The following is a 24,496-nucleotide window of genomic DNA, read 5'->3' on the forward strand; positions in this document are numbered from 1 at the left end:
GGATGTATCTATAGTCTAAAACTATTTTGTTCTCAAAATTTTATTAAAAAAGGACATGAGAGTAACATTTAAAAATTCTATCAACATTAGACAATGGGGAAGCCCAACAACAATAATCATATGTTGGAAGATGACTTTAAGTATCCTGTAAGGATTAGTATTCAAAAGTTTTAAAAATTGAGCTAATGTACAACCAACCTTGAAGAACCTGGTTGAGGAAATTCTTCATCATGTAGATGGCTGTGGTATCTTCTGTTTTCACATGACTGTCTGTGAACCAGCCATTCTCAGCAATCAAGATTCGGGGGTTGCCATATTCCAGTTTAATCCAGTTCAGCACTTCTCTTAAATTGAGTGACACATTTTGTCCCATTTTAGCCATGGTGTTCTGGGGCTTGAAATTGTTGGGTCCAAAGGAAAAGGCAAAGAAGTCAGCTGTGCCCCTCACTTCACTCTTCTCTGCTTCAGAGAAAAGGGGTAGAATGGAGAGCAGCTTCTTTTTCATCACCTCTGGGTAGTCTCCATCCCCATGGATAGGATTGGCAAACCATCCGAGCACTGAAACCATGGATTGTTGACACTTGAGTATATCCATCATGTCTTCTGATCTGTTTGGTTCAATCCAATGGGATCCCAACGTGATTGACAACCAACCTTTCTGATGTGGTCGGAAATTTACGTTGTAGTTATGCCAAACTTTAGAATGAGCCTAATAAGAAGAAAATATTATTAATTTTTATTGTCCTTACTCACAAGGATTGTAACTTGGCTGGTAGAAGGTCTTTTCACTGACAAATTAGTGCAGCACAGGGTGATGTAGGGGAAAGCTGTCAGGAAACCCTGATGATCTCAAAGTCTATTCTCTGCTTCTCCTGTGCTTCCAACCTACAGCCTCTCCTATAGGATTACCAAGGGCAGGCAGAGAGCTCTGGTCCAAGCTCCATCGTTCTTCTCCTCTCCCTGACTCCTTTCGTGGGCCCTCTTGGGGCTGGGTGCACATGAGATATTATGTGGATTGTAGGGTTTCTTCCTCTACATAAAAAGACAAAGACAAGTGATCTTTCATCATTCTACAGGATCTCCTTTTAGCCCTAACTTATAAGTCCAAGATAATGCACTCTCAAAATTCTGTAAATGGATAATAATAGAGCCCATCTCCTAGGTTTGTTGTTGGGATTGAATGAAATAATATATGTAAAGGACTTTAGAAGAGTGCCTGGCACAGAGTAACCCCTACATAAGCCATTATTATAATTACTATTATTTTTATAACACTATTATTAATATAACAGTTTTATTTCATAACTATTCTTTTATAAAATATTATTAATATAACATAACAGTTATTATTATTACTGTTACTGTTAAAGAGTGATAGGTACTATACAAAACAGGAAACCAGTAGAAAGAATGTGGGCTTTGGGCTCAGCCATCTTGGGCTTGAAGTTTAGGTACTTACTGTGTGGCTTTAGATAATTCACTTAAGCTTTCTGAAATCTCTTGGTATCCTCACCTGTAAAATGAAGTTAATAACAATACTAATACTAATAATACCCTTTGTAAAGCTGTTAGATGTTGTGCTGATGTATATATTAAATATGTAGCATTGAATAGAGCATCTGGGAGGTACAGCCCAGAGATGCATGTTGTTACTATTGTTTCTCCCACAGTTTACATTTCCAGTTGAGCTTTCTTATAACAGAGCCTCATGATAGGTTTCCAGGCTGGGTTTTGTTTTGTTTTGTTTTGTTTTTAAGTTTATTTATTCCTTTTGAGAGTCGGGGGGTGGTGGAGGGGCAGAGAGAGAGAGAGGGAGAGAATCCCAAGCAGGCTCCACGCAGTCAGCCAAGAGCCCAATGCAGGGCTCGAACTCACAAACTGTGAGATCATGACCTGATCAGAAATTAAGAGTCAGATGCTCAACTGACTGAGCCACCCAGGTGCTCCTCCACTTGTTTAATAGGTACTTACTTAGCAATTACTTAATGCCTGGATTGTCCCCCCCCGGAGAGGCTGAAATGTATGGCACAGGAGTGTGCCCTCAGGAGCCAATAATATTATTAGGAAAATAAGATTGAATTTATGAAAATTAAAAATAGAACTACCCTACGACCCAGCAATTGCACTACTAGGTATTTATCCAAGGGATACAGGTGTGCTGTTTCAAAGGGACACATACACCCCATGTTTATAGCAGCACTATCAACAATAGCCAAAGTATGGAAAGAGCCCAAATGTCCATCGATGGATGAATGGATAAGGAAGATGTGGTATATATACAATGGATTATTATTCGGCAATCAAAAAGAATGAAATCTTGCCATTTGCAACAAAGTGGATGGAACTAGAGTGTGTTATGCTAAGCGAAATTAGTCAGAGAAAGACAAATATATGACTTCATTCATATGAGGTCTTTAAGACACAGAACAGATGAATATAAGGGAAGGGAAGCAAAAATAATATAAAGACAGGGAGGGGGACAAAACATAAGAGACTCTTAAATATGGAGAACAGACAGAGGATTACTGGGGGGGGGGGGTAGTGGGAGGGGGGATGGGCTAAATGGGTAAAGGGCATTAAGGAATCTATCCCTGAAATCATTGTTGTACTATATGCTAACTTGGATGTAAATTTAAAAAATAAAATAAATAAATAAATAAAATTTTTAAAAATACTGAATTTATGAAAGAAAACATGTAAAATGGCATAAAATAGGTCATTAAGTGGAAAAGTAATTAGAAGCTTGGTAAAGAGTCATGAGCTATATCAGCAGGAGCAAATGTCAAGGACTACAGTTAAGGACTCTGGGCCAGTTAATGCTCAAGGCCACTTCGTGTCCTGGCTAGACTTAGAATTGTCTGTTATCTGTGTGACAGCCACCTCTTCCCGGGGCAATTGATTTGCTTGCTTTCTGATGTCTCTTCCCAGATGTCTCAATTTCTCCTCTGTTTGGGTGTTTCTAAAACAAGTGCACAAAACCTTACTATTTTTAACCCACAATATCTGCTTTCCATTTTATTCCTTAGCTTCTCTTTCACTCATTAGAGGTATTTTATATTGGGTTGAATTATGTGAAATGCCCTTTTAGAAGCCAAAAACAATCAAATATGAGCAATGGTTTGAACTTAATAGATCCTGTGGACACTGAAAATGGTCCATAAATCGTGTTAAGATGAGGAAAGATAGGTGTTACCCTAAGAGGTAAGGATTCTAGAACTGATGCCTCCTTGCTTTATGCAATAATAGCTAATTTAAATAATTCCTTGAAAGACTTTCTGAAGGAGTATTTGCCTCGAAGTATTACCTCCATTCTACCTGTCCTTGATCAGTTTTCACTGGAAGATCCTGGAATCATTTAGCACCCAGACATTCCCAAGGATACTTAAGAATGCTCTCCTCCTAAAGAAATATTCAGGCTGTGGCCTTCTCCCCTACCTGGAACCTGGAAGGTTCCTGGAAGGAATCACAGGAGAGCCTGGGACAGACTTCACCTGAAGTGGTCTTATTCACTCTTTCTGGGATTTTCTGGGGCTGGAATCACAACAGAAAGACTTGAAAACTGTTTTTTGTTTTTTTCTGATTCGATACGAAAGCAATCATGCATGAGTGGAAAGGAAGCATTCTTTGCTTTATTCTGATCTGTCACTTAATCCCTCGGTATCCTCAGTAGTTTCATTCACAAAAGCCGCAGTGATCATCAGTACATCTCTTCAGGGCTGTTGTGCACCTGTGATGTGTAAAGCCCTGAACATGTAAGATTCCAAGTCATAAACTAACTGCCTTGCAAATATGATGTTATCAGACTAGAGGAAGAGTGAGATGGAATCAGTATACATTCATTAAAACAGTCCTAATGGGAGCAAAAAAAGGAGAGGGGAATTTCTTTAAGATAGAGATGTTCTATTGCAGATTTCAGTGATTATATGAAAGATGACCTAAGCTGTGATAAAATCTTGGTTGTATCAGCATTTTAATGAGAAATAGAACAGCTTAGAAGACAACAGACACGTACATTGGCAACTCCCTTCCAAGCAAGTTTTCTGGAGATACACACACACACACACACACACACACACACACACACACACGTGTTGTCATGCCCCAAGGTGACCTTCGTATTCCCCAGTGTCTCTTTCACCTTTGCTGCTATTTGCATAGGCTATCAAGGTATCCAGGGTTATCTTTGCTCAGGACTGAAGACAGCCTCTCCATTCTCATGTGGAGACTGTGGGGGAGGTTCTTTGTGTGGTACTTATGGTTATAACTTGATCCTGTTTGGCAAGTAACAAGGTAAAAAGTATTGCTCCAACATAGTGAGTTTGACATAAATCTTAATGAAATGGGGATATCCATGCATGTCCTTTGGTCTGGCACTCATAAAGGAGGTCTGTTGGGAAAACCGAAATGGGGTTTAGGAGTGTGGCCTGGCCCTGCAGCCTTGCACAACACTCCTTGTGCGATTTTCCAAGGTTACCCTCTATCTTGTACAAGGCCGTCTACCTTTGGAATGATTGATTTAAGGGAGCTTCAACCTTTGTTCTTCAGATTCAGTGGCTTAAAGGGGAAGTCAGCAGCTTTTTCCTTTTGAGCCAGCTATCAGAGCCTGATGTCACTGAGAGACAGCCAGGGGCCAAATATCTTCTTCTGTTCCCTCCTCTAGTCTAACATAGCAGCTTTCTTTGATGCCCCTAGAAGAGCAGATTCAGATAAGTTCTATGAACGATAGGAAGCAAGTAAGATACCGGCACAATTTCAGAAACAAGATGAAGATGGGGTCAGAGATCAGGAAGACATGGTGGGACGCTGGTGGAAGGGAAGGCTGTGGAGGGTACGGGCTGAAGACAGATGAGCAAACGTAGCATATCACCCGTGTCTGTATTTCAGGAACCCGCAATCATTTGTCAAAAGCTAAATTTCCAAATATGTGCATGATTTTAGTCACACTTTGGTTGAAATATCTTCATGTGAACTATAAACTTGTTTATTGTTAAAGCTATTTCATAAAGTATTAAGTAAACACTGTTAAAGAAAATTTATTTAAAACCCTACAATCATAGCAAACTGTTTTCATATTTCTGTGATCCCATCCAGCTTTCCCAAATATATTTCCCAGCTAATATCCCTTTAAACAGTTTCCATCTTTTTAATCTTCGTAACCATTCACCAATTTGATGAAATATGGCTTACTTAGTCATCTCTCTCTTTTGATAGGAATTAGCTTGGTCCCCCCCTTCCTTTCTTCTTCCCTTCCTTCCTTCCTTCCTTCCTTCCTCTCATTTTTTTTTCCTGTCATAAATAACGTTGCAATAACTAACTTTGGGCATATAGCTTTTAATGTGCTTGATTTATTTCCTTCTATTAATCCCACAAATGGGCTACCTATTTTTAAAATTGTTTTACATATTTCCAAATTACTCTTCACACATTTTGTCCATTGGTGTGAGTATTCTTTGACCATGTCCTTCAAAACATTGCTGTATTTGGGGATACATGGTTATCAAGAGCGACAGGAAACTGCTACTTACCTACATGGTATCATAGGGGAAAGGACCCAGGTCCCGAAAGCAAGAGACCTAGGCTCTAGTACTGGCCCTACTGCTAATTGGCTTTTTTGTCTTGGGTAAATCATTCCCTCCGATAGCCTCAGTTTTCCCTCTCCCTCTGTTATCCTAAGCTAAAAAGAAACACGCTAGACAATTGTAGTGAAGATCGAATGAGGTAAAACATGTGAAGACTGTGAAGACTACACAAATGTAAATTTGAAGTACTGTACTTTAAAAAAGGAAGCTGAAGATAACTTTAACTTTCTGTGGAAAACAATGGTAGGAAGTCTACGTGGGCAGGAAGAGTGTTCTGCAGCCAGCTCTCCCTTACCTCTCGAGTTTCATGGCTAGACATGTGTGTTCTCATTTATTTTTTTGCAGCTGATTGAGTTTTAGTCATTGTCCATTTGGATTGGGATTAATTTCAGCTTGATTGGATGGAGCTAGAGGGTATTATGCTCAGCAAAATAAGTCAGTCAGAGAAATAACAAATACCATACAATTTCACTCATATGTGGAATTTAAGAAACAAAACAGATGAACATAGGGGAAGGAGAAAAAAAAAGAGAGGGGGAGGCAAACCGGAAGAGACTCTCAACTGTAGAGAACAAACTGAGGGTTGCTGGAGGGGAGGGGGGATTGGGCTAAATGGGTGATGGGCACTAAGGAGGGCACTTGTTGGGATGAGCACTGGGTGTTGTATGTTAAGTGATGAATCACTAAATTCTATTCCTGAAACCAAAATAATAATAATAATAATAATAATAATAATAATGATAATAATGATGATAATAATTTCGGTTTGATTCATTGATTCATTTGTTTCATCTACTCAACACTTCTTTATGTTAGCATCCGGTTTTCTGCTAATTATAATTACTGTCCTTCCAGCTTATTTAACATTCATTCATTTTCCACGAATATTTATTGGGTGTTTAAGATATGCAAACTTTACTGTTCATTGCTAAAAAAATATGTAACTATTATTTCATTAAAGTTTATTATGTGACTGCTACTTCTTTAATTTTTTTTTGAATCTTGAAACTCTGGGAAATGATATCCCTCATTAATCTTAGGTGAGAATTTCAATATTAACAAAAGTTCCCACCTTTCATAAAGAAAATTTTTACCTATCCTATTTTTAATGGTTCAAATTCATGTTTTCTATAGTTGGAATAGCTCAGTAATGATAATATTAAAATTTGTTTTAATGAATTTTCCTATTTTCTTTCCAATTGTTATGTTTTCAAATGATTCTGACAAATCTTTGTTCGTTATCAGTTTGTATAGTTTCAGGATTTCCCTGTAGAAATCATGTAAAAGCTAAACTCTACTATATTTGTTCCTTCAAAAAAATGGTTTTAATATTGTTATAGAATTCTAATTTCAATGATAATATTACTAAATTCAACTAATGTTTGAGTCAGGATCTAAACCTGGCAACATAAAAGGAAAAAGGTCTAGAATAAACCTTATAATTAATTAAGCGAAGCATCTGTGGGTTTCCCCAGATATTAGAAGGGGCCTTAGAAGAAATCAATATTAGTAAATTGATGCTTAACTGAAGTTCAATTTCCTTGCCCAAGGAGAACATTTGCATGCCAAGTCTGCAGAGGTTGGAATGATATTTTAAGCTTCCTGTTATTATTACATTAACAATAGTGATCTTGTTAGTAATTTTTTCATGCAAAAGGACCATATCTCAGAGTATAATTGAAGCTAAAATGGTCTGAGTGGATGACCTGAGGCCTTTCCTCAGGATTTAGGAATGAAGACTTAAAGACAGTCAACATAGAAAACACTCTGGAAATTACAAATAATACAATTATTACAATAACAAAAATAAGACAAGACCTTTTGGGCCCTGCAACAAAGGCAGATTTCCCATGAACTAAAGGAAGCTGAAGTTTTAGGGCCACTCACTTATATGGGTCCCTCCCTATAGAATGTGCTAGGTGGGTTGGAAGCCAGGTTGTATTTAGAAGCATTTCTAGGTAAGTATTCCTTATGAATTCCCTGAAGAGACCTTGGAAAAAAAGGAATCTGAATCAAGCCCACAGTAACCTGTTGTAATATTTTTCTCATTCCAAATAAATGTTCACTCTTGTACCAACTTTCATGTCCATAATTTTTTTTCTTACAGAGGGTCCCCCAGATTGTACATTTCAGGCCCATATAGTATAGAACCATGCCTGGCCTCCAAGCATCTTGAATGCAGAGCCTGTACCTATTTTGTTTCCAGTGGTACCTATAGATGCCCAGAGAAAAGCCTGACACAGAATACTTGCTGAATGAGTGCCCAGTATGGGTCAGCTAGTCAGCTGGTCACCTGACACACATTGTCGATAGTACAGCCCCTACAAGGCAGATTTAATTTTTACCATTTTAGAGAAGAAACTGAGGTTCACAGAGGCTGGACATTGGTGAAGCTAGGATTTGAACCCAGGCCTTTCTGGTCACTTTACTAAACCATCCTATATGGTTTCTATATGTCTGACTTTCTATATGTCTGACTAGTTCTAAATTTTGAAGCACTTGGGGACCATCTGACATGAACCACAACATACTGTTTTAAAATTATATTTTCTTCCTGCTGTACTTGATTATAATTGATTAAAAGAACTGAACGGTCATAGAATGAAGGTATTGTATCCCACTCTTCCATGCTGAGAGGAAAATATCTATGTATGTGAAATTCAGTATCACCTAGAAAGGTCATGGAAAAAATTTGGAGTTTTCAGAAAACCATGTAGCTGTCCAAGTGCCTGGCCCAGCATGGAACACGTCTGTATAATTCCCTGGGCTCCTTTCCTAGAACCAGCAAAGTTGGCATTAGATATTGTCCTCATTGGTGTCAGAAGCTAAATGAATCCTGAGGGACCACTTCTACACTTGACCGTCTTGATTGAGGATTGAGATCTTTACACCATTGTGAATGTTAGACCAAGAGGGCAGGGATGCTGTGGTTGTATAGCATTCAGCGCAGCACCATTTTCAAACAAATCATAATTAAATGGTCATTAAAGATTAGTGGTTTTCATGATCAAATAAACAGTGATTAAATTACAGAACCATAGAAAATTAATAGTGTAAATAGTAATAAGAACCAACATGTATCCAGGGCCAGATATGCTGAGCACTGTTCTAAGTGCTTCCCATGTACTATCTCATTTAATCTTTATTTAGGAGAATTAAGGTAGGTACAATTAGCATTCCCACTTTAGAGGCGAGGAGACCAATGGGGGGAGGTTAAATGACTTGTCTAGTTTCAGAAACCAAGTCAAGCCCACACTGTGTTTCTCCAAGTTCTGGGCTCTTGCCTGCTAACTAGAGGTAGGGGATGGACCTTACAGGTCACTTGATCCAATCTGCAAATATCTTCTATATAGATGAGATGCTGAAGCCCAAGATGTAAGTGACTTGCCCAATGTCTCAGTGGCAAAGCTAGGATTGGAACTGAGTCTTTCAGCTTTCTCCATCACTGTCATTTCCAGGACATTACACGCATTAAATTATATGCCTTTGAAGCATACTTTTATGCCTTAGACCCAAAGGTGATTGAACAGGCTGAGACAATGCTAGGGGTATGTAACAGACAAGGCACAAAAACAAGGACCAGTACACTGTGAAACCCATGGGACAGTTTTTGGGTGCCAGTAACACTGTAAGGAAAGAGGCAAACTGGGAGTCGTGGTTTTGATTATACCTTCATCCAGCCTCACCAGCCGGGGCACCATATCAGTACCTAATCAAACGTGAATTCATTAGCATTACCTTCTGTTTATTTATTTTTTTTCCCTTAGAGAAATCATACACGTTAGCAAAAGCAAATTTCAATAAATCATTTTATCTTTTTCCTTTAACCTATGGCTATTTTATCTTTTTCTTCACTCTCCATTCATTCACATTGATTCATTGCTTAAATTCAAGTCTACAAATACTTATTTAACAAATACAAGGCACCTTGGTGGGCATTTAGAAAAAACATTAACAAGATAACTCCTGCCTTCAGATGAAGTATAACTTCTTTTTTTTTTTTTATGTTTTATTTATTTTTGAGAGAGTGCAAGCAGGGGAGGGGCAGAGAGAGAAAGACAGAGGATCAGAAGCGGGCTCTGTGCTGACAGCAGTGAGCCTGATGTGGGGCTTGAACTCACTAACCATGAGATCATGACCTGAGCAGAAGTCAGACGCTCAACGGAATGAGCCACCCAGGTGCCCTGAAGTATAACTTCTAATAGGAAAGAGAAGTACTGAAATAAGTAGATAAAAGCAGTATACTTTTGGGGTGCCTGGGTGGCATAGTTGGTTGGGCATCCAACTTAGGCTCAGGTCATGATCTCACGGTTAGTGGGTTTGAGCCCTGAATCCGGCTCTGTGCTGACGACTCAGAGCCTAGAGCCTGCTTCAGGTTCTGTGTCTCCCTCTCTCACTATCCCTCCCCTACTCGTGCTCTGCTGCTCTCTCTCTCTCTCTCTCTCTCTCAAAAGTAAATAAACATTAAAAAAAAAGCAGCATACTTTTGCATTTCAATTAATCAGAAATGATAACTGAAACTTAGTATAATAATATGATTCCAATTTTGTGAAAAAAATGTGACTTTACATATGTGTTTATATACACCTAGAAAAGTATGTGGATAATGAGCAAGCTGCTAGCAGTTGTTACTTCTGGGGGGTGGGGGTTTAGGGTATAAGAGGAGACTTTCCATTTTTGACTTTGACTTCTGTCTTTCTGTATTGTTTGAATGTTTTGCAGTAAAAATGCATTATATTTCTAAAGTCAAGAGACTTTAAAAGTCATTTAAAAAGTCAAGAGAATTGGTTGAAACAAATGGTTTCTGTCAGTGTATTTAATTGCTCTAAACTATTACTCTAGTTTCTCCAAAGTTCCAAAACTCTCATGGGAAAAACCGAAACTTATAAAAAGTTCAGTTATTCTGGATTTTATTATCTATTAAATAATGCCTTTTTACTCCATAATAATAAATGTTGATATTCAAAGGTAAGAGCAGAAGACATACAATATATACGTGACTAACATGAAAGAAGAACTGAGAGCAGTAAACCTCAGCCCCCCTTTTTTTAAGACTCAGTCACATAATCAAGATATGACACTATGAAGAACCCATCAATATATTCTCCAAAATACTAAAAGATTTGGTTTTCCCCAGCCTCAAGACTTCCCCCAAACATTTTCAGGCAGATCACCCAGAAACCACTTTAATTACTTCTGTGATTCACTCTTGACTGGTTAGTAAGTTTGGGAGTTCTGATCTATTCTTAGCATTCCTACTGCTTTTCAGCGACGGAATCGCTAATGTCTGTTTAATGACCCTCTTTTTTTTTAACATAGACTAAATGACTTGTCAGTTTTCTCAGTAAGATTTTTTACACTAATGCAAAGCTTTCCTCGGTTCATTTTTTCCATCATATCCAGCACTGTTTCAATCGCTTACAGTATTTTCTGATCTCTGGCTTCCTTTTCCATGTATGAGAGTGTTCACATCAAACCAAGCTGTTTAAATATGATCACAATGTTATTCTCTGAACATTTATAATTACATTTACTTAAACTCTTGTTAATCATTCACTGAACTATAACTTTTTCTACTGAACGATTAGAGAAAGTAAATATTGGGGCGCCTGGGTGGCTCAGTCAGTTAAGCGACCGACTTCGGCTCAGGTCATGATCTTGTGGTCTGTGAGTTCGAGCCCCGCGTCAGGTTCTGTGTTGACAGCCTGGAGCCTGCTTCAGATTCTGTGTCTCCCTCTCTCTGTGCCCCTCCTCTGCTCACACTCTGTCTCTCTCTTTTTCTTTCAAAAATAAAAATAAACATTTAAAAGAAAAAGTAAATATTGCTCTCTTGAAGATTTTAGAATACCAATTGTCTTCTACAAATAGGTTTTTTTACATGACTCCTATCTGACAATGGTATTTTGAGTATAGAAGCTGTCTTTGGCAATTCTTATGTACAAGCAGTTTTCATCTTTGTATTCAAATTTGATTAGAAATGCCTGTAAGAATGCCAGTCTTAACTTGTTTGATCATTATTTCCTGTATTTTGTTAGAAGTGTCTTAGACGCTAATGGAGATGAATTGGGATTATCGTATAGGTACTATGCATTAGCTAATTAAATGAATAATTGTGTTAAAATGTATTAAACTGTACGAGGTACCTGGGAGGCTCAGACGGTTAAGTGTCCAACTTTGGCCCAGGTCATGATCTCACAGCTCATGAGTTCGAGCCCCGTGACTGTGCTGACAGCTCAGAGCCTGGAGCCTGCTTGGGATTCTGTGTATGTCTGCCTCTCTGCCCCTCCCCTGCTCGTACTCTGTCTCTCTGTCTCTCTCAAAAATGAATAAACATTAAAAAAATTTTTTATTAAACTTCAAATGGTTTTGCCAAGGGCACACACATGTGATTTAACATTACTTCAATGGGACACTAAAGTTTTGAGCAAATAAAACATTAAAATCATGGAAACACATGGAAAACCTTATGGTTAATGTATGAATCAGGGATAAATTGTTCATAGATTTTGTGGACAAATAAAATATGTGGATGGATGGTTCTGGTCTTTAAAAAGGCAAAGTGAAGTTAAATATCTGTGAGTCAGCATCAACGCAAGTGACTGCCATGGGTTTTAAGACTATAAATTGTTCTTTTCCATTGAAGCCAGGTAGCTGATTCATGTCATCAAACCTTGTTAGCTTGGATTCAGATGGATAAGATTTGAATTTTGGCTCTGTCAATTATTACGGAGTAAAAATCACATACAACCTCAGAGAAACTTGTCTGGGCTTCCGCGTCATCAACTGTAAAATGACTATAAGAGTACCTACCTGGCAGAGTTGACGTACAAATCAAATGAGACAATGTATGAAAAGTACCTAGTATAGTTTCAGACACTACGGTAGGTATGCGGTATTCTTCTTATAATAATGATTAAGAATAGTATGATAGAGCAGTGCCTGGGTGGCTCAGTCAGTTAAATACCTGACTCTTGGTTTTGGCTCAGGTCGTGATCTCACGGTTCATGGGTTTGAGCCCTACATGGGACTCTGTGCTGACAGTATGGAGCCTGCTTGGGATTCTCTCTCTCTCTCTCTCTCTCTCTCTCTCTCTCTCCCCCCTCTCTTTCTCTCTCCCTCTCTCCCCCCCGCCCCCGTCTCTCTGCTCCTCACCCACTCTCTCTCAAAATAAATTAACAAACTTAAAAAAAAAAAGAATAGTATGATAGAGGGGCACCTGGGTGGTTCAGTCAGTCAAACATCCAAATTCAGCTCAGGTCATGATCTCATGGTTCGTGATTTTGAGCCCCACGTTGGGCTCTGCGCTGACAGTGAGAAGCTTGCTTGGGATTCTCTCTCTCCCTGTCTCTCAAAATAAATAAATAAACTTAAAAAAAATAGTAAGATAGAATGTCAAAAACTTATCTGCAATAATTGTCTTAATTCTCCACTTTACTGTAAGAATTAAGACCAACCTCTTCCCCCATTCCTGTGTCCTTTCTTTGTTCATTTTGTGTGGGACAGGAAAGTGGTGGAAGGTAGCAAGTAAAAAGGCTTTTTTCTTTTTAACCTTTTTTTCTGTCCTTCATTGACAGAAAACTTTGGGCTGGTTTTTTAACCATAGATTTAGCAAAAATTAATTAAAAATTTTTTTTTAATGTTTATTTACTTTTGAGAGAGAGATAGAGGGCGAGTGGGGGAGGGGCAGAGAGAGAGAGGGAGACACAGAATCTGAAGCAGGCTCCAGGTTCCGAGCTGTCAGCACAGAGCCCAAGTTGGGGCTCGAACTCATGAGCTATGAGATCATGACCTGAGCTGAAGTTGGATGCTTAATGGACTGAGCCACCCAGGCGCCCCCAAAATTACTTTTGGTATTTTGTTGTCTTGTAACCCAACTTTAACAAGGGAGTTTTTAAACATTCCTTTATTTTTCTCATGGAAATAAATCATTTCAGATGATCATTAGAGATTTTGTTTCTATCTGACCAACATAAGCTAAAGAAGGCTCCTGCTAGTATTTCCATTTCAAAATATCACACTTAGCCTTCAAGATATTGGTGGGGGTTTGGGCAGAAGAGGCTTAAAAGTGACATTTTTATCTGTTTAAATGTGCCTGTGAAACACTGCAGCTTTCTTGTTCAAGAAAGTAGTTGCCATGTTCTGTTGGAAAGAAGGCTTAGTTATTAATCGTGTGAATGGTGGCCTTTCATAGCTGTTTTTTGAGTTTTAACACTAAATTTTGGTTAAGAAGTGTATTATATAAAGATAATTGTTGTCTTTTAAAATATAAAATAATCTCTTTACTAATAGTGGAAATTTCATAACATATAAAAATAGAAGAATATAGTGAACCCTCATGAGCACATCACTCAGCTTTAAGTGTCATCAATATTCTGCAGCTTGTTTCAAGGTGGGCTTTTAATGTAAAATTTTTTTGATGTTCATTTATTTATTTTTGAGAGATACAGAGAGAGCAGGGCAGGGGCGGAGAGAGATGGAGACAGAGAATCCCAAGTAGTATCCACACTGTCAGCACAGAGCCTGATGTGGGGCTCGAACTCACGAGTTGTGAGATCATGACCTGAGCCCAAACCAAGAGTCAGAGACTTAACCAACTGAGCCACCCAGGCTCCCATGATGTAAAATTTTTAATAGAAACAAGCATAGATAATTGATTTGCATATTCTGAAAAGACTATGTATTTATGCCAGAATCCGTATTGTTGTGTGTGTATGCATGTGCGTGTGCGTGTGTGTGTGTGTGTGTGTGTGTGTGTGTGTGTGTGGTGTGTTTGTGTGTCTGAAATCAACTTTTATTCATTTGCAATTTTAAATCCTTTCTGGGAAAAAAAAATCCTTTCTGGAACAAGGTAGATCTTCCTTAAATAGAAAATAATCAGTTGAATTATTTATTGATACCTAATGCATACCCAGCCTTGTATGAACTTCTCTGAGGGAACAATGGCCAAGAAATGCTAAGACAATGTTCCTCAAAGAGGTAGAAAAATAGGGACTAAATCAAATCTTATCCCAGGCTCAGAAACAAGTAGGTGAGGCCTTGACCTCGAGCAGAGTTTCCCAACATTTCTTGTCCTGAAAGCCTCTTTCATAGTATTAAGCAATCTCTTGAACCCCTGAGGATTTTAAAAAATAATTTCATCATTTCTGTGTAATATACAAAAAAGTGTTGACATACATTTTATTTTATATAAGCCTATTTTATTAAAAATTGTGTTGGAAAGTATCTCAATTCTGTATCTCAAGGCCAAAGTTGAGTTAATTCTTGAAGGAAATTACATTGAACTTGTATCAAACTCAGCTGCTTTGATTCAGCAAGCCACAACAGTTAAAAAAAAAGGATATCAGAAAATCTAGGGATACTATCTATGTTTCTGAAAAAGGAACAGTTCAGCAGACTGATGAATAAGATCTAAGTTGTCCAGCTACAGAAATAGCAAGATGTCGGATGATTTTTCAGACTTATTTGTAGTATTTTAAAGATGCAATAAAAGCTGTATTGGTTGGAGCTTTTTCTTAAAGCAATAACATAAAAAAAGAAAGTTTATTTTAAATAAATTGAAAATATTCAAAAATAAATTACAAATATTTAAGATGCTCATGTACATAAACATAAATTTTGGCATTTTCCCATTTAATAATCATACATTATTCAAATTATTTTAATTACACAAGAAAAAGCATTTTATGTCACATTTTTAAATGGCACACTCTGTTTGGTTTTAGGACCAAATGTATTACAGTGGTATTTTCCAAGTCTGGTACACCTACCTCTTTTTGTATGGGAGGTGACATTAGGTGTAACAAAGAAGAAAGTTTTTTGTTTTCAACGTTACATATTTATTTGAAGGGCATTTGAAAATACTTATCTCATGTATAGTAAGAATAAATTTTTCTTTCAAAATAAGCATTTTAAGGAAAAACATTTTAGTAAATAATAGTACATGTGGCACTTGGATATGCAAACAAACAAACAAAAAACAAGCAAAAAAAAAAAAGCCAACATGAAGTGATACACAAAAAAACAAACTTTGTGAAACAAGATGTTGTGGCATCAAAAGTGGATGAAAGTTGCTTACGTAACGTTTGTTTGAATTCTTGAATTTTGCTTTTCAAAAAGTACATTTAATGTTTTGTTTGTAAATAACTATGTAAGAGAAATGGTCTGGGGCAGTTTTTACAAGTATTTCGCAAGTAATGCAAAGCTAGTAGAGATAGTCTCTATTCTCAATGTGTGAAAAGCCAAACTAGACATAAATTAATATAGAGTGTATGTGTGCAACTTACAGTTCTGGTGAAAATCATGAAGCGATTTTATGTCCCTCATACTAATTATATTTCAACGTCCTTGCTCTTTCTGCTTCATGTTTTTAACCAATTGTCTATTACAGGTTTACGGTAGAAGGAAAGGAGAAGAATTTTGCCTCCCACATGTTGGGGACATTTGACAATGTCTGGAGACAAATTTGGTGTCACAACCCTGAGGACAAGGGCACTACTGTCATCTCTCTAGTGGGTAGAGGCCAGGGCTACTGCTAAACATTCTACAAAGCACACGAAAGCCCACCACAAAAAGAATTATTTGGCCCCAAATGTCAATAGCACTGAGGTTGAGAAATTGAAAGATAAAAATTTAAGGCAATGAAGTCAAAACTATCATGGAAGCTATTTTGTGGAGTAGTAAACTGAATGACTTGCCATCTTATGAGCAAAGTCATCTTCCCCAACCTCTGGGCATGTTTACTCAGAGGTTCTAGATGTTCCCTTTTAAGGGGGAGAGGGACTTACAAATTTAAATTATTATGCATATTTATTGACTTAAAAGTAGAAAGAAAACAGACACCTTAACCATCTTTACTAATGTGAAACCTTGAAGCTTTGCTGATCTGAGGGATGAGAGCAATAGGCCACACAGGCTGGGATCCGTCTCTGGGACTTTAAAAATTGAACTTGAAAGAGAGAAATCTTTTCTCTACAAAGGAGAGAATGATGCCGAACCCCAAGAAGAGAAGGTTGTGAGAGATCCGAGACAAAGGGCTTCTGACAGTGTCCTCATTACTGGATCCGTTCATCCCTGTGATTTGGTTACTGGGCCAGGAAATTGCTCATTTTTGCTTAAGTCAACTTGAATTAGGTTTCTGTCACTCACAACCAAAAAGTCCTGACTGATATACCAGTGGATTAACATAGGCAATATTTCAAGAATTAGTAATAATGCAACAAAATATGAGTTTTGAACTTGACATTGGCTCTTTGATTACAAGGTTTAAGAAAGAAATCCTAAACTACTCACTCAAAAAACATTTCTACCTCGCATGAACCTAATCCTAATATTCTGTGTTGGGTGCTAGAAACACAAAGACAAATAAAGAATAGCCTCTCCTTTCAAGGAGCTCTCAGGCTCCTTGGGGAGACAGAAGAGTACCACATGCTATGAGTGCTATGGTAGCAGCAAGCACATCTTACTATGGGAGCCCTTAGAAGGGACAACAACCTTAGCAGGTCAAGAATAACTTAGAGGTGGTGACTGCCTAAACTGAGTCTTGAAGGACATTAGATGGGTAAAGTAGAGAGTACAAAGGGCATTCTCACTGGATAGAATGCTAGTAAAGGCTGAATGGGGAGGACTAGTAAGGTATAATCAAAACACTCCTAGTGTATTATCGTGGAGCATGGGGTGGGAGGGGTTGGCGTTAGTGATGGAGATGGGAGAGTGGCCAGGAAGGACGCGGGAATGCAGGCCAGGGGTTGGATGTCTTGGTGGAAAATCAGGACGTTAATCCTAAAAGCTTTGGGGAGCCACTTCCTAGATTTTATGCAGGGGTGCAGCATGATGCATGTTGGAAATAATCACTCTGTGGTAAAACAGGGATAATAACAGGTATCTGGCAAGGTTGCTGCCGAAGTTATACATAATATTTAAAGCCATGACTACCATGCTTAGAGATGGTCAGTCAAAAGACATACTCTCTTTCTTTTCCAAATATTGTCCAAAACTCAGAATGGAGCGTCCATTAGTAGGTGTGATTACGACAGATTTTTACCCAAGGCTTAGGCTCACTCTAAGGTAATCACCAAATCTGCAATGAAGTTGGAATTTAAATTCCAGGTCAGTCTCAGGACTGACTAGGCCATTCAGGTTCCCTCTAAACCAGGACAATGCAGACTGAAATGGAGTTTCCGAGGTTATTCTGGGACTAGAAAACCCCAACAGCCACAGTGAAATCTTTTCAAAGTCTGAGGAGTAGGAAATAAAACGATCTATAACCACCCATGAATTTACTTTCATATTAGGCTTTTTAAAAACTCAGTGAGATGTGTTAACTTGGACTAAAAACTAATCCTCAGGAATACTTCTGGGTCACAGATGGCTGAGTAAGGAAGAAATACTTCATTGCAACATAAAATATCAAATTAATCTTTTTCACGTTAAAGGAAGAACAGAGAAGGAACAGTGGAAAAAATGAGTTCACCTCAGGCTACCAAACCATTGCAAGATTTCTTTCTGGAGCTATATGTCACTGGGTTATGAAGCATATTTCACTTTCTGACTGATTTCAAAGGACCTCTTACCCTCCTTATTTAAGTCAGTGATTTAGAAATTTTAAAGAGATAGAAGAAATTATTTGGAAAACACAATAATTAAAAAATGTAATCCCTCAATTTAAAACAATGAAATTTATTTCACTACCAGAGAGTGCTGATTTTGTGTTTAAGGCAGACTTTGTCTCAAATTAGGGGAAAATGAAAAACATCTGAAAATACAGCATTTTATATGCTAAGTTTGTAAGCAATGCCTGTTTGTTAGTTACAACTTTTCCTGTGTATTTTTTATCAGATAGCCAGTTTTTAAGGCCTTAAATTAACCACCAAAACAGATTTTTCATGAAAATTCCAATTGTTAACATTTTCCAGGCAAACCGAAAACTTTTCAACAACTGAGAACATTTTTCTTTATAAACAAGTTAAATAATCATATGTGTGCCTGTATTTGTGTAGAAAACTTTAAAAAGACTATATAAGAAACCATCAACAGTAGCTTCCTCAAGGTTTAGATTGCCAGGTGGAGAGGGAGAGACGAATTTAACTTTTTTCACTTTATAAACTTTGGTACAATCTGATGTTTCTTAATCTTCACAAGCATATAGTATACATGAATGTTTAAATTTTAATAATTTAAAGAACTAGATAAAAGGAATATTTTTCTAACTTATATATGCATAATCTTCATAGTTAATAGCTGTAAGTCTTCTCCCCTTTAAGGTCTTTTTTGCCAAATCACAGTATAGCCTCACAGTAATGTTCTATATACAACCCTAACCAAAGATTTGTAAATGATCTTGAAATCATAATGCAATCAGTTTACTGCCAAGGCAGATGCAACAGAACTATAGTATGACACACATATATAATAGCCCAGAAAGTTCAAAAAGATAAGAAGGGTGGGCAGATATTTTTGTAAGCGCAAATTTAGACACAGAGTAATTTTATGTTCCTAAATATTTTTCTACTTCTATACATTTCACATTTGATTGTTAAAAATCAAAATACTTCTCCTAGCACATTATTAAACACTATTAACAAAGTTGTTTTCATTTTTAAAATGTAACAGGTGTCCAGAGTAATTTATTTTTCCCAAGGAACCCCTTTGACTCAAAAAGTTAAACCTGATTCTAGATGTTAGCCTCAATGTGAGGTGAAGTCTCTTCAAAATCTCCGAAAGATTGCTCTTTTAAAAACATTCTTAATGAAAACATTTCGTGTTTAATTATGTTGTCATTTATAAATTAATTCATTTAATCCCACTAAGCTTCAGTTTCCTCATCTTTAACATGTGAATACTAATAGGACCTTGTTCATGAAGTTATCACAAGGATTAAATGTGATAATGCATGCAGAATGCTTAATATGGTCTGTGGTACAGAGTAAGCATCCAACCAATATTTGCTATTTTTTTGCTTACATTTTCAGCATTGTTTTAGTAATTTTCAGATTTCCCAACGTTAACTGTAGCTTTTAAAACATACTGAGTAGAGCATAGTCTTCCCAGTTTTTATATTACTAGTTTAATTTTAACTCTTAGAACAGTTAACCTCATCTTTTCTGTAACACAGATAAAACCACTGTGAAGTGCATTTGTCTCAATTCCTGTATTTAATATGTGTCAGTTAGCTAACCTGTATTTAGCTTATTATTGCTAGGTATCACTAAGAATAGCAATACTAACAACAAATATTTATTGGAAATGGTCATGCCTTAAAAGAATCCTGAAATGGTTGCATATTTTCAGAAAAGGTTTCAGCATTTAGATTTCTAAAGTACTGGTTTTTCATAGAATGAAAGTGAACTCATATTCTCACACTGTATACTTGCAGATTTTGAGTTAAAACGTTTTTAAAGGGCAACATTTAGGGAAAATAATCAGCTTAATCCATTACTAAGAGCCTAAATAAATAAAACACGACCTTAAATATGAAATTTGAGGATAGAACTTGTGAGTTAGGCTAAAATTAGTTGAATTGATATTAATGAAAAGAATTAAACAGGAGATACATTTCTTAGTGATTCTCTTTAACTCCTGCTCCTTAACATTCTGAAGCTATAACATGAAGCCAGCCGTACAGTACCTTGATGAGGTTGTGTCCCACAGAGTAGACAGCTGCTAAGTTTCCCTTCTCTCCAGGCGCATGCAGACCTGTCCCATACCCGTGCCAAGCAACTAGATATGGATTATGAATTGTAATCCAATATTTGACACGGTCCCCAAACGTCTGGAAACAGTAGGTGGCATAGTCATTGAAAATATCTATTATGGTTTCATTTTTCCACCCCCCATATTTTTCTTGTAGGGCCAAAGGCAAATCCCAATGATACAAAGTAACTATCGGTTGAATGTTTCTAAGTACTAGGGCATCGAGAAGAGCATTGTAATACTGGAGACCTTTCGCATTGGCAACTGCTGCTATTCCATCGGGGAAAAGCCTTGGCCAGGAAATTGAAAATTGATAAAAAGAAACTCCAATAAAATCCAGGGCTGATAAATCTTTTTCCAGAAAAATGTAACTGTCACTGGAACTGTTCGTGTCGTTGACATTTTTAAGGTGTGTTTGAATGAAATGATCCCATATAGAGGGTCCTTTTCCATCTGTCTTCCAATTCCCTTCCACTTGAAATGCTCCAGTCCCAACACCCCAAAAAAAGTTTTTAGGAAAAGTGTCATAGAGAAACAGCTGACTTTCATTTACCGGGCTAAAATGAGGATTTTTAGACCACACAGCTCTGCCGTCTCCAGAGAATCCAGTAACAGCTCGCAGGAGAATAAATGCTGACAGGATAGCAGATCTTTGCAGTCCCCGGTTGCACATTGTTTCCCGATAGTGTATGTTTCTTTCATCGGTGCTGAAGAAAAAAAAAAAAAAAAAAAAAAAAAAAAAAAAAATCCATTCATTCCCTGGAGATCCAGCCGCACAGCCGGACTTCATTTGCCACTAACTGCTCGCCTGTCTTATCAACGCTTCAGTAAAAGCTTGTGATTGTAAACCGCTGTCAATGATTAGCTTGAACTGTGCGACTTAGGAGGGGCCACGGAGAGCAACGTAATTTGAGGGAGGTGGCTCTCCTACGCTCCCCAACACATTTCATTCTCTCTTACTATGGGAAAGATTATATGAAAACACATCACTGACCGTAGTTTGCGTAACGAAAACATGTATAAGCAATGAATAAAAATGCCATATTCTCTTTGTAGCCTTTCATATTGACCCAAATCTTTTCTGAATGTTTTGAACATTACTGAAAAAAATATATACCTTTTCCAGTTTTATATTTTTTGAGTGGTAATTTTATTTTTTCGCGTTTCAAGAGAAGCAATACAAACAAGGAGCATTCCTATAAGCTTATAATGCGGAACTAGAAAATAAAGTAAGATATCACACTTCTACCAAAATTATAACACATTGAAGAATAACCTTATCAAGTGCTACCTATTTTAAGAAAATTATAAAAATGTATCAATACATTTGAAAGAAAACGAATGAAGAAATATATAGCTCTTTCTAGATGGAAACACTGAATACTTTCCAACTTAATTTATAAATTTAATGTGCTTTCAACCAATATCCTCTAAACCCCAAATTTTACTTCAACAAAATCATATGAAAGTTTGCTTGAAGAATAAATAGGCAATAATTACAAATAAAGAAAAGAAAAAGAAAATAGCGAAGGCATAGACTACCTTTACATATGAAAACATTTAAAAAAAAGCATAACTTAAATAACATGAATCTGGTATAGGAATAAATAGAAAGAAAATACTGTACAGAATCTATAGTCTCCAGATAAAACTTTTTAAAAAATGTATTCTTTTAAATATTTGAGATATCCCATAATAATGAAAGATAGAGTGGTTAACAGTTTGGCCTCTGGAATCAGACTGCCTGAGTTTAATTATAGCTGTGTGACTAGAAACAAATTATTTAACCTTTCTGCACCCCAGTTTCTTGTTACGTAAGAAAAGGCACAATACTAGTATCTACTGCATGGATAATTGTGAGAATTAAATGAGTTAATACATGTAAAGCACTTAGAAGAGACACTGACACTTAGTAAGTGCTCAATAAACATTATTCTTATTTCTTTGTGAAAAGGAAGGATTATTCAGAAAGTGATGCTAAGATTTAGCATAATAGACACTATGTTCTGGCTCCTGCCCACATTTTAAACTTCATTTCTCTTCAGTTAACTACATGTAGTACCCTGCCCTTCAGCCATAACAAATAATATTACTAAGTTGGACACACATTAAGCCCTCATATCCTGTGCCTTGGTACGCATGCTCTCTGCATAGGATGTGTTTCCCCCTTCATCTAGCTCATGTCAACATGTTCTTCAAAACTGCAGCACCTTTTCTGGCAAGTCTTTCTGGCTTCCCAGTTTGTTTTGACTTATTTATTTATTTAAATTTAAAAAATGTACCGTTTATTAGTCCTCTTGTGAAAAAAGTCCTCTTGCACAATCACTGCAGATAAAGTCACTGCAGAATCTTTACTCCTGGGTCTGATCTCCAGCTCACTTTTGTCAGCACCAACACCGGCCTTTGCAGTCCACCTGACTTTCTTCATTCTATTCTTGTGTTCCTTTCACTGTTTCCTTGACGTCTGTTTCTTCTCATAGAGGCCATGTCTTGCAAGTCTGCCTGGGTTCATTTTTGGAAGTGTAATCCAAGAAATCATAAATCATGCTGAAGCCAGTTGTCTTGCCATCACCGAAATAGGCTCTGGATCCAAATACAAATATAATATCTGGTGTCATCTGGTCTTGTGCATTTTGGGTGGTTTTTCGTGAATTTCTGTCTTAGGTACTGTTGCATTCTCAGGTAAAGTAGTCGGTTGGTCATGAACTTCCTGGTCTGGATATTCACCATGTTGCTCATGATGGTGGTTGATCCTCAGGCAGCCAGAGAGGAAATAAGACAGTTTGATTTGATATAGATGTATCTCTTTGTTCCGTGTTCCCATCGCAATCCATACTTTCTCTGTTATGACATTTATCACACAATAAATTTATCTATAACCTCTTTTTGACTTTAATTTCTCTCTCAGTCTCTCTTTTTTAAAAACAAGGACCATAACTGTTTGGTCCCAATAGAATATTTGGGGCCTATTAGTCACTAGACTTGAATGAACGTGCCTATAGTAGAGTATGCATATGTCTATCACTGCATTTATCACATGATCCTGGGATGGTTTGTCTGCTCTCCCAGACAGTAAGAGTATCTCTTATCTAAATTTTTATCATCACTTATCTAAGTAAATGCTTAATCATTGTATATGGAATGAATGGAGTTGATGGAATCAATTCACTATTTCTAAAATATTTTTTCCAGATTTATTGAGATACAACTGACATATAACATTGTATTAGTTTAATATGTACAGCATAATGATTTATGTCCGTATTGTGAACTAATTACTAAAAATAAAATTTTTAAGTGTGGTTATTTATACCCTCACAAATATATTTGATTAAAAAATATATAGCTACAGAAATCTAGAAGAAAATGGAAGTAAATGTTAAATTACATAAATATATAGTTTATATAATGATATTTATATACTTATATATGAACTTATAGAAATAATTTAACTATAATGAAAATAAATGAAAAAAATTGAAAGGCAAATAACAAACTTGGAAATATTAGAGTAAATCTAGAAGGCAAATGGCCAACTTTTTATTATATAAATAATTCAGGCAAATCATTAAGGAAAACACTCTAAATTAGATAAATGGCCAAACAACATGAATAAAAAATATGCAAAAGAGGAAATGCAACTGTATAGCTAATGAAAACAAATTAAATAACCAGTAATTAAAAACACATATAAAAGTAACTCCAGGAGAGCCTGGCTGGCTCAGTTGGAAGAGCATGAGACTCTTGATCTCGGGATTATAGGTTCAAGCCCCTTGTTGGGTGTAGAGATTACTTAAAAATAAAATCTTTAGGGAAACCTGGGTGGCTCAGTCAGTTAAGCATCTGACTTCAGCTCAGGTCATGACCTCGAGGTTAGTGCTTGGAACCCCTGTCTCTCCCTCCCTGTCCCTCCCCCATGGTCCCTCTCTCCCCCTCTTTCAAAAATAAATAAACATTAAAAAATAAAGTAAAAAAAAAAAAAATTTATAAAAAAAAAAAAAAAAGGGGCGCCTGGGTGGCTCAGTCGGTTGAGCGTCCGACTTCAGCTCAGGTCACGATCTCACGGACCGTGAGTTCGAGCCCTGCGTCGGGCTCTGGGCTGATGGCTCAGAGCCTGGAGCCTGCTTCAGATTCTGTGTCTCCCTCTCTCTCTGCCCCTCCCCCGTTCATGCTCTGTCTCTCTCTGTCTCAAAAATAAATAAACGTTAAAAAAAAAAAATTAAAAAAAA

The 24,496-nt window shown here is 37.0% G+C and overlaps 1 protein-coding gene across 1 annotated transcript in view; it reads right to left on the reverse strand.

The window, feature by feature from the left end:
* The window catches only part of KLB (klotho beta), a 33,022-nt gene extending 11,965 nt beyond the window's left edge, over window positions 1-21,057 (reverse strand). The window contains exons 1-2 of the mRNA XM_042936592.1: window positions 20,203-21,057; window positions 199-709 (exon numbers count right to left, since the gene is read on the reverse strand). Of these exons, the coding sequence (XP_042792526.1) occupies window positions 199-709; window positions 20,203-21,057 (1,366 nt within the window). The remainder of the gene's footprint in view (window positions 1-198; window positions 710-20,202) is intronic.
* Between the last annotated feature and the right edge of the window lie 3,439 nt (window positions 21,058-24,496).

This window comes from Panthera leo, chromosome B1 (genome assembly GCF_018350215.1).
Source record: "Panthera leo isolate Ple1 chromosome B1, P.leo_Ple1_pat1.1, whole genome shotgun sequence".
NCBI classification, from domain to species: domain Eukaryota; kingdom Metazoa; phylum Chordata; class Mammalia; order Carnivora; family Felidae; genus Panthera; species Panthera leo.